This window comes from Rattus norvegicus, chromosome 10, assembly GCF_021556685.1.
Source record: "Rattus norvegicus strain SHRSP/BbbUtx chromosome 10, alternate assembly SHRSP_T2T, whole genome shotgun sequence".
Lineage (NCBI taxonomy): Eukaryota > Metazoa > Chordata > Mammalia > Rodentia > Muridae > Rattus > Rattus norvegicus.
Genome location: NC_141543.1, coordinates 74,354,110 through 74,364,916, shown reverse-complemented (window position 1 = coordinate 74,364,916; position 10,807 = coordinate 74,354,110). Strand labels below are relative to the sequence as shown.

General features: G+C 44.6%; 1 protein-coding gene across 1 annotated transcript; it reads left to right on the top strand.

Annotated features, from left to right (window-relative positions):
* Positions 1 to 430: 430 nt before the first annotated feature.
* Ccl3 (C-C motif chemokine ligand 3) lies at positions 431 to 1,981 on the top strand. The gene is given in 3 exon segments (NM_013025.2): positions 431 to 575; positions 1,124 to 1,235; positions 1,485 to 1,981. Coding segments are annotated over 3 exon segments (279 nt in total). The 5' UTR covers positions 431 to 499; the 3' UTR covers positions 1,576 to 1,981.
* The last annotated feature ends 8,826 nt before the right edge of the window (positions 1,982 to 10,807 follow it).

Here is a 10,807-nt window from a genome sequence, read left to right as displayed (position 1 = left end):
GAGGTTGTTGTACCACCATCCACAGCTATTCTTCCATGTGGTCAGAAAAGCTGAAAAACAACAAGAGTTTCTATCCCATGGCAAGGAACGGGGTTGGAGTGTTTATTCACAGAAGGGTTCTCATGAGAAGGGATCAGCTAAGAATAGCCCTGGGTTGACATTGTCCTACCCCACCTCTCGCTCATAAGAGAAACTACTTCCTCACAAGAAGTAAGAACAGGTCACGAGTGGAGAGTTGTATCTCAGAGATGCTATTCTTGGATATCCTGAGCCCCTGTGGTTATCCGGGGACCCTGGGTTGTGTAATGTTCAACATGACACCATTGCTGTACTTAAAATTTTCCCTACACAGCCCCAGATTCCATTTCCTCATCGGCCAGGGCTACCTATAAGAGAAGCAGCATATGGCTTCAGACACCAGAAGGACACAAGAGGCAGCGAGTACCAGTCCCTTCTCTGCTCTGCTGACAAGCGCACCCTCTGTTACCTGCTCAGCACCATGAAGGTCTCCACCGCTGCCCTTGCTGTTCTTCTCTGCACCATGGCGCTCTGGAACGAAGTCTTCTCAGCGCCATGTGAGTCCACGCTGCTACAGGAGGTGTCCCATTCTCTGATCTAAGGCAGACCACAGCAGTCTTTTCTGTGGCTTCAGAGTTTACAAGAGAAAAGAAACTGGTCTTTCTCTTTGAGACTTTTATTTTCCTTTCTATGGGGTAGAAAGCTCTAACCTTTCGTAGGTACCCAGAACTTGAAATCACAGTGAGGTTAGTGCTGCCGTGTACTTACCAGTCAGTCCTAGGATTCCTACGGAAGTCTGCCTCTGGGATGCCTTATGTGATACCCTGGTGTCCTTTTTGCTGACTGGTATTAGGGAAAGCTGTGGGAATGACACAGGGCAGAAAACAGAGGAAGAGAAAGTCCACAGTGAAGATCCAGAGAGAACAGAGGACAGAAACAAAGATGGACATGGGGATATTTCTGGTCCCAAATGCCCAAATGCCTTCAGAGCCTCAGCCTTCCAACTCCCACCCCAAGAAGGCAGCCTTCCTCGACTCTTAAGTTGTAGTAGCTGTCCTGTCCTGCTCAAGGATGACTAGAATTTGTTCTGTCCCTTCCCCTGCAGATGGAGCTGACACCCCGACTGCCTGCTGCTTCTCCTATGGACGGCAAATTCCACGAAAATTCATTGCTGACTATTTTGAGACCAGCAGCCTTTGCTCCCAGCCGGGTGTCATGTAAGTTCTGTTCTCCTTCTTTCCTGATAACATTTCCTGTGGAACATTGTAAGAGAGGGTTTCTCAGTCACAGGGGCAGGGGTTGGGGGTTGGTATGTCACAAAAAGGGAAGCACAGGACGATCTAAAGGGGCCAGTGAGAGAGGCTCTGGAGAGCGACGATGAGGACGGGTGGGGTGGGGAAACAATAGAGGACATCAGACTCTCCCGTAGGATGTTTTAATTCTTTGACTCTCGTCTCTCCGTATAGTTTCCTGACCAAGAGAAACCGGCAGATCTGCGCTGACCCCAAAGAGACCTGGGTCCAAGAATACATCACTGAGCTGGAACTAAATGCCTGAGATTAGAGGCAGCAAGGAACCCCCAAACCTCCGTGGGCCCCGTGTAGAGCAGGGGCTTGAGCCCCAGAACATTCCTGCCACCTGCAAATCTCCCCCTCCTATAAGCTGTTTGCTGCCAAGTAGCCACATCCAGGGACTCTTCACTTGAATTTTTATTTAATTTAATCCTATTGATTTAATACTATTTAATTTTTTAATTTATTTTATTGTCACATTTGTGTTTGTAGCTATTTATTCTGAAAGACCTCAGGGCACATTCCTCAGCCCTCCTCCCCCCTCCCAGTTGCTCACACTGTGTTTGGTGACAATTATTCTAGGTAGACGTGATGACAAAGTCATGAACTGACAAATGTACAATGGATGCTTTGTCTATACCAGAGAAATAATAAATATGCTCTTTAACAAGTGACTGGTGTTGAGTTTTATTTTATTTTTCTGGAAAGTCAGAATTATTGGTTGAGAGGAATAACAGCAAAGACTAGGAAGCTGGTAAAATGGAAGCTGGGAGTGTGGTGGGAAGGGGTGGGGAGGTGAGAATGGGGAGACTTCCACGGAGTAACTCCACTTCATGCTGGAAGTGTGGATCTGGAACCCTAAAATGGTGGCTATTTTGCGAATCAACTCATAATGAGCCTTCTCTAGAAAAAGTCACCATTTAAATAGTTATCCCATTCAATGGAGTATTAGAATACCATAAATCAAACCTGTTTAGGAACGGTTTTGAAGATTATTCTAAACTCGGTATTGTTTTTATGCCTTGCCCATTTGATATTGGGTTTTGTTTTTGTTTTGAGATACAGTCTCACTATGTGGCCTTGTCTGGCCTGAAACTCAGAAGTCTGTGTGCCCTTGCCTCCTGAATGCTGAGATTAAAGGAGTATGCCACCATGCCATACATCCTCAGAAAGCTTATGCATCAAAGGATTGATCCCTCATGGATTATATGAAGTCATACTTTAATGGGTTTGGGAATTGGATAGGATTTCTGTGGTAGAAACATAGAAGAGAGACCTACTTTTTGTTTGCCACTAGCAAGCAGAGCAGCTTTTCTCCACATGCTTCTGCCATGATAAGGCCTCACCATGTGGGTGAAAGTGCCCTGGCTGATTTCAGAGACCATGAGCCAAAATAAACCTTTCTTCCTTTGAGTTGAGTTTCTCTGCCTAAACTGGAGGAGACTTCAGTCAACTTGCCAAAATGGCCACGGCTGTCATGGCCACTGTGGAAACTCCTGCTTAAACTCTGAGTGTCATTATGTAGGTGTCTTTGTTTTAGTCACCACTGTTTCAGATGCCCTAAGAGAGTTCCAGAAGTATCAGTTTGCCTCTAGTAAACCAATAGCTTCAGATGGCACACAGCCAGAGAGCCATGAAGCCAGCACAGCAGTCTGATGCACACACGGTCCAGCAAAGTTGAGCCGGATGCTGTCTTTGCCATTGTGCTGTCTTTTGTCTTGGGTTTCTAATCTCTATGTGTTGCATGTATGGGGGACTTTTTACATTATGACTCGTTTATGTCTTTCCCCCAGAGAATTTCTTCTACTCTCAAAGGAGTTAACTTATTATCTGGCCCTACTTGGGACTCTTCCTTGCCTGCCATAGAGATTGTGAAAAGCACAAAAAGTTGGACAGGCCCAGAGTTCCTTTGGCACACCTGCCCTTAAGCAAACTCAGAAATAATAGATTTGGCAACTGATCAGTTTACAGGCTTCCTCCTAAATGTATTCTACTGGACATTGTTCCCAGAAAATAAAACCTTAATAACAAAGATAGTTTGCCTAAAGCAAACTTTGATGATATATATGATATAAATATAGTATATAAAAGAAATATAAGAGTTTGTCAATCATATGGAGACTGAATCACATTAAGGTACAGTGAGGTCTTTTAACTAAACAGCAGAACGTGAATGAATAGAACAAGTCTGCAGCCTGGGAGAGCTTTGAAACTTAAGGCTAACTCACAAATTGTACTTCAACAACTGTGCAGGTTCAAGGCTTGGGAACTCTCCTAGACTGACTCAGATATTTTTCAATCCGTTTAATGTTTTACTTTCCTGAAGAATACAGTGTTATATGTCATAAATGTTTATGTAGTCTAAAATGATTTGAAATTGATAATACCTATTCTCTCTGTACTTATAATGAAGGGTCCTTTTTTAAAAATCTCATTTTGTCTCCACTCAGAAACTAGGTCATAAACCATTTGCTAACCATCCTAAGTGTAAGGTAATTTGCTTCCACAGACAATTTGCCTGTCTGGGTGTCTCTGAGGCTAGAAGCTGCAGTCTCTGGTTTAGCACCTCACAGTAAAACAGCCAGAGGTTAGGTAAAACAGCTTTTTTTCTATCCTCAGCAGGAATTGCCTAGCTCTAAGTTGAACCCAAGTTGAAGAAAAGGGGAGGGAGACCTGTCTTTGCTCTTTGTTCTCAGCACTTGTACTTTCAGAGCGTATGATCACATGGTAAAAAGTTCACTATGCGTTTACACATACATTCAGGCCATAAGTTGAATAAGAGGTTTATAATAGGGCATGTCTACATGCATATCCACTAGGAGTAATTATCTAGCTAAACATTCATCATTTGTTACTAGTTTACAGGTTCGTAGAGAGTTAAAAACCATAACTAAGTTGTTCTTGCCATTTTGTATAGATAAACCCAGTCAATATTTTATCTCCTGTCCTTGCACCTGTGGTATATATGTTTAGCTTCTTCTTTATGACCTTCAATTAATGTTTTTGATTACTCCTTGGAATATACTCTAGGTTTTAGAAGTCTGTTTTCTCAGAATCAATTAAGCAGTTCTGTTATATAAAAGGAGCTTGAATATCTTTATCTGGGTCGCCATCCCGAAGCAATGGTAACCCTAGGATGCTGTTTTTTTTCTGCAGAATAAACCCTCTTTGTTCTTGCATACTACTTGGGTCTGGGGTCTTCCTTCAGTGATTTTCAAACCCTAACAGTAACACTTGTCCAGGAACAAAATGACGTGATTTGTATTTCTTTTGAAATCATATGCTTGTCACTTTTATGGAATCTGCATGAACAAAGAAACATCCTGGTTGCTAATCAGTCAGAGATGCAAGATTCACCCACCCATGGTTTCTAACTCATTATTCCCCTCCCCCTGTTCCTTATCTCCTTGGCTAGGACCAATCTGAATGCTGGGGCTGAAGCACCAGGAACACTGCCTACAGCTATTCTGGATGCCTCTGATCATCTTTAAGATGTCCTCAGTACAAAGGAGGAGAAGCAAATGTTCATGACAGTCAGAGTGGACAGGCTCAGTACAACTCTACAAGGTGGGTAGTGGGGTGCAGTGGGGAGATTAAGTGATTAGCAGACAGGAGACTATCCACCTGTGTGGCTGGCTAAACAAACAGCCCTTTTCATGCTTTCTTTAGGTCAGTCTGTCCATTTGACCCAGAAGACAAGAAATTTTTTTCTGTGGAATAGGAACATTGGCAAAATGACTCACTCACCTTGTCATAGGCAATATGAGACATTTAAGTCTCTGGGTATCTTCTGTTTGCCCATAGTATAGGCCAAGCCCTAGCATCAGGCAACACAATAGAGCATTGTTTCTCAGTGGTTATCATACAACAATCCAGGCAGTCTTGTCACCGTGCCCATATATTTTCAGAGACCTGGGGGTGGGGTGAGAGGAGTCACTGTTAGGCTTTGAGAGACTCCATCTGTTATAATAAACTTAAACATTTAACATTACATTTAGAAGATTTCTGATAAGATTGAGAGCCAGTATCTTTTAAGTATATCTGAGTTAAACAACCTGTGTTTGTTTAATTATTTGTGGTAGAATGTATATAGTAAATAAGAAAGTTTATTGTAATTTAATGACAGTAGCAAAAATAAGGCTAAATGTATATGTAAGGCATTGATCTTTAACCTTTTTACTGTTGTAAATCTTTAAATTAATATTAAAATTATTATTTATCAGGGCAGAAAGGAATGAAAACCTTATCTTAATTGCAAACTATCTTTGGAGACCTTAAGTCAGGCTGTTCTAAAGGCAGTGAAATGGAGACCACTCATAACAGTGGGTAGTCATGGCACTGTCCTTAACCAAGTTGGTGCTGAAGCTACAGCCAGTCATGTGACCACCCTTAGCTAAGATGACTCTGAAGCAATAGCATAGGAGAACCTTATCTGCCCACAACAAAGATGGCAGACAGTCATAAGACTGCCCTGAACCAAGATGGCATTGAAGCTATAACTCCACCTGGAGGAATGTGTTATACCTTAGAATGCAGTGGTAGAAGTATGCTATATATCTTAGGGTGAAATAGTAGAAGTATGGCAGAGACAAACATAGATGAATCTAAGCGGCACAGTGTGAGGGGCACTCAGCACAGTTTGGTGGTGGGCAGCAGTTGCAGTATGAGGGGTGGGGTTGGAGAATGAGTAAACCTAGCCTATTTCCTGGCCCACGCCATGGAGCAGCAGTGTGAGGGCCTGTGGGCAGGCAAGCAGTGGGGTGAGAAGACAAGCACCTAGGTAGGGGTGAGAGCAACTCTGTCTGTCAGCAACTCTGCAGTGAGCTGAGGCTTGCCATTGCTGCAGCAGCTGCCCCAGAGTCAAGAGGATGGGGAACTCGGAGCAGAAGGCAAAGAAATAAAGCTGCGAGAGAATGGGTGGGGTGGGGGAAACCTACACAGAAATCTTTCCATTTTCTGGATCACTAAGGGGCCATTTAAGAGTTATTGTTTTGTGGATAATGGGGCCAAAATTAGCTTTTGAATTCGACTGGGAGGCATCCCAGTAGGGAGCCTGGGAGTAGTGGTAAAGACCTTCCCTTCTGGGTGACAGTAGAATTATTAATCTTACCACTTGTAGTGTTCTGAGGATAAATTAATAACAAGAATGAAGGAGTTATTAATCATACCACAGCATCCTGTGGATAAATTAATAACTAGAATGAAATGAGCAGCCAGGCTAGATTTACTAGATTGTCTTACAGTAATCTAGTGACTGAGCTGTGGGACCAGCACCCGAGCTGTGGGGTGCAGAGCCCAAGGGAGAACAGGTCTACATAGGCCCAACCTAGGATTTTTTTTCAACAGCACACGAGAAAGAAGCCTGGGAGGAAAACATCTTGAGGAGAGAGGGGGTGAGAGGGAGAGAGAGAGCTCACCCACCCAAGGTTAGAGGTTCAAAACAAGACTAAATTGGGTGGAGAGTTTTAGATTTTAGTGATCCAATGGCTGGAAAGTCCATGTGTGATGGCAAGTAAATATGAACTCCTGAAACCTAAAAGTTTGTAAATCCAAGTCACAGAGCCAATGTTGTGTTTCACAAAAAGAAAGAGCTAAGATATTTTGATATAAGCATGGTTTGGTGAGGTAGGAGAGGTGCTTTGGTGAGCCAATGCTGAGGCATCCCTTCCCCCTGAGGTATCAGCCATACGATGAGTATAGTGTAGAATAGGGTTTATTTAGGGAATGGGAAGGGGAGTTGAGAAGGGAGTAAAGGCAGAGAAAGACAGATAGACAGACAGAGAAGAGAAAAGAGAGGAGAGAAGAGGAGAGGAGAGGAGAGGAGAGGAGAGGCAGGCCAGAAACACATGGAGAGGAGTGGGAGGGTATGGGGAGAGAGGGAGAAAGGAATCAGGGAAAGAAGAGAGTCAGAGAGAGAAGGGGCAGAGAGAGTAAGAGAGAGAAGAGGGGTCAAACAGCCCCTTTTACAGTAATCTAGGCCTACCTGGCTGTTGCCAGGTAACTGTTAGGTATTACATAGAAGGGGAGAGAGCGTAGAAGGAATGCTAATGGTGAGCCCCCATAGGCCCAGGTCAGTTGGCACTGTAGGTCTTCTTGTGGTGTGTTTGACCCCTCCCAGATCCCTCAATCTTTCTCCCCACTCTCCCACAAGTCTTCCCTCAACTAGGGTAGTGGAGGAGGAGTGTGTGAGGGTGGGATTGGGAGTCATGGGAGGAGGGGGGCTTGCAATCGAGATGTAAAGTGAATGAATGAATAAATAAATAAACACACTTTTTATAGAGTAAAAAGTTTAACAACAAAACCCACTTAATGGCCTTTTTCTATCCAGGCCATTCTGTGCTCAGCCAGGTCATATTTTGGTAGAGTGTTCTTTGTTTCTCAAGGTGTTAGCTGTTTTAAGGAGGAAGCCAATCCAACCTAAATCAGAAGCTTGAGCTAATGGACCTCAACTGTCAGGTACAGAGTGGGTCATGGCCCAGGTCCCAGATACAGCTGCCCAACTAGAAGCACATCTCCCTCAGATGTGTTTCCAGAAAGACTGCCAGTCCCTACCACAGTTCCATGAGTCCTTCTCTTGTTTGTGCTCAGGGAAGAGTGTGTTGTTGTTGTTGTTGTTGTTGTTGTTGTTGTTGTTGTTTTGTTGTTGTTGAGGGAAAAAACCCTTTACATTCTTTTAAATTTGACTTCCTAACCAATTACTGGTGGTGGGTTTTGCTATTCTCTTAGGTTAATCAAGGTACCTATGTCTACATAATTGCATATTAATTTAAAGTTGCAGAAGGACAAGGAAGGCTAATATCCCAAAGGAAATACAGGCTTCTGTATTTGGGGAGGGATGTAGCATAGACTGAGGTGTGGGCTATTGTTGATTTTCTTTGGAGGCATATGAAGGGCATTCATAGTTTGTATTTGATGTGTTTTTCTTCCCCCTTGCTCTGTAGATTAGAAAAGTTCAGGCACCGGGGGGCCCTTTATCTTGGAGGTGTTGACTTGTGTACTTCCTGTTGCCCCATAAAGGACTATCTTCCAAATCTGACACTAAATAGACATTACTACTCTTTACTGTGTTGACGGAACCACCAGAAAAATGGAACTACACACCCACTCTGGAACCCATGCAGAGGGCAGAGCCGGTGTGTCACCAGCACCACCCAACTCCAGTAGCAGTCAGTGGGGCTTGGGGGAAGGGAGAGAACTTAAAACAATGAGTCACTGGTAAAGAGTGCCCATATTGAGGAACACAGGGGATCCTTTAGAAGTGAACACACAAATGGGACCCACCATCAGCTTTGGAGTCCCCTTTTCTAGGAACAGCATAAAAATAAAAAAGATCATGTAGGTCTTGCTTAAAATGAGCCAATTTGCATTTCGGGCTTTTCAAATGTATTTAATAATGTAAACATTTCTCATGTCATTACACCGTTTGTAAAGACTAAGAAATGTTTCTACATGCTAGGTGATTTAAGTTACACCCGATTTTAAACTGATGTAAATGTACTGGAGATCAAACACGCGTGTGCAGATGACCTCCCACACCCCACCCCCGCACTGGGGAGGAATTGGATTTTTCTGGGTAGGAAATAAATCCTTAGGTACAGAATTCATTGTTCAAAGGCTAAGAACATTTTCAGATTAGTTAGGCTTAGCCAGTTATGCTCAGCTCCCATAGCTGATAGGCCTTAATGGCATTTGACTAGTGTACTTTGGCTCCTGAAGACTCTCTCAGGAAGGATCAGGGTCTGAAAGGCTGGCTGTGCTCCTCACTCAGCCCTTTGCTGGTTCTGCTCTAATCCTCCAAGGAGGATTCTGGCGGCTGAGTGCCCAGGCCCCAACTCATGCCCTCACTCTGAGGCCCTGGGTGAAATCATCTGGGTTATGCTGTCCAAGAGTTGTGGTAGCTTTGTTTATTCACACCTGTGTGGCTAGAACGGCTGTGGAATAGGACAGAAGCATCTGCTCTGTAGGGGAAACCATGACGAGTGAGAAGGAGCCCTCGAAGTGTGATTCTAGGATGACACTGCCATTTCACCAACTCATACTGTGGAAACCACTTCCCTGTAAACAACCCGAGCTGAGAGAGCACCTGACCTATTCTTGCGGGTATGCAGAGCCCCGTGGTTACCCAAGACCCCTCTTGCATGTACCAGTCAACAGGACACAGCTGTGCTAAAATACTTCCTCTCCAATTACCCACCCCCCTCCGTCAGTTTCTCACAGCCCAGAGTCTACATACTAAGAGACCAAGATGTAGCTTGGCCTCACAAAGGATACTGGCAAGTGAGTGCCCTGTCCCACCTCATTCTGCCCACACTCTGAGACCCTCGCTCTTCTCCTCCCTCACCCCCATCTCTGTACCTGGACCTGCTCATGCGAGTCTCTCTTCTATCCAATCATGGTTCTATTCTCTAGCTTTTGTCAGGCGACATCACCAAATACTGCAGACAAAAGTAACCACGTGAAACAACTTCACAAGGGATTTTCAATATGCCTTAGGCTTTGGTGTGTGTGGTGGGGGGGGAGTTCCTTAGCTTCTTGTCTTTATATAGCTCAGAAGAAGGGTTGAGTCTTCTATTTGGGAAACGGGGGAACTGAAGATGTTTCATCCAGAGGTAGAATCCTACCACACTTGCTTCCCAGTGGCCATCCGAGTACTGAAGTTCCCTCAGTCTGTGTCACAGGTGATCCGAAGGGTTGGTCTCTTAGACTGACTGGAGTTCCTCAGTAGAGCTGAAACAAGAGACAGACTATTCACTTAGTGGCATTTCCTGCAGGGGGAGGTAGTGGCCAACGGTAAAGTAGAAGAGGAAATGGAAGGGGCAGGATGACTGAAGAGCAATCTCCAACTGCTTTCCAGTTCTCCCCAGGAGTAAGGACCCTTGGGCAGCACTCTCTCCCTCTACTTTCTTCTGATCGTCTCATTGGTTTAAAAAAATATGGAGGTGATTCACTTGTATCTATGAAAACTCCCTTGGGCTCAGCCTGAGCCTTCCCTCAGAATTGGCCCAGACCTCAAACATCTGTGGCCTTTTCTGTGAACAAACCCCCCTTCCCTCAGCTGGCCCCTACATGTCAGCAGGTGATTGTTATGAAAGAAAGAGGTGGTGTCAGGTAAAAATGGCTTTCCTGTCCATCTCTGGAAGAGGCAGGAAATGTAAACTCATCAGGAATGGATAGGAGACTCTGAAAAGGCCCACAGGGTGGCTGGGGGCACTCTTGGGGAGTCCTGACCTTTGAAAAAGCACAGGAAGGCCAGGCCAGAAGTCCTGTCATGTCCTGGGAGCAGCAGGGAATCATGGAGGAGCTGCCTCTGGCAGAGGAAGAGGAAGCTGACTTATGAGACCACCAGCACCACCACTGTCGCTATGGAAAGATCTAGGGACAGCAGGTTAAGGAGGCAGCCCTGAGAATTAGAGTGACCCTGAGCTTAGCTTCCCAAGTCAGATGGGGTGCAGAGAAGGATAAACCCAGAAATTCTTTGCCTATTCCCCAATCTACAA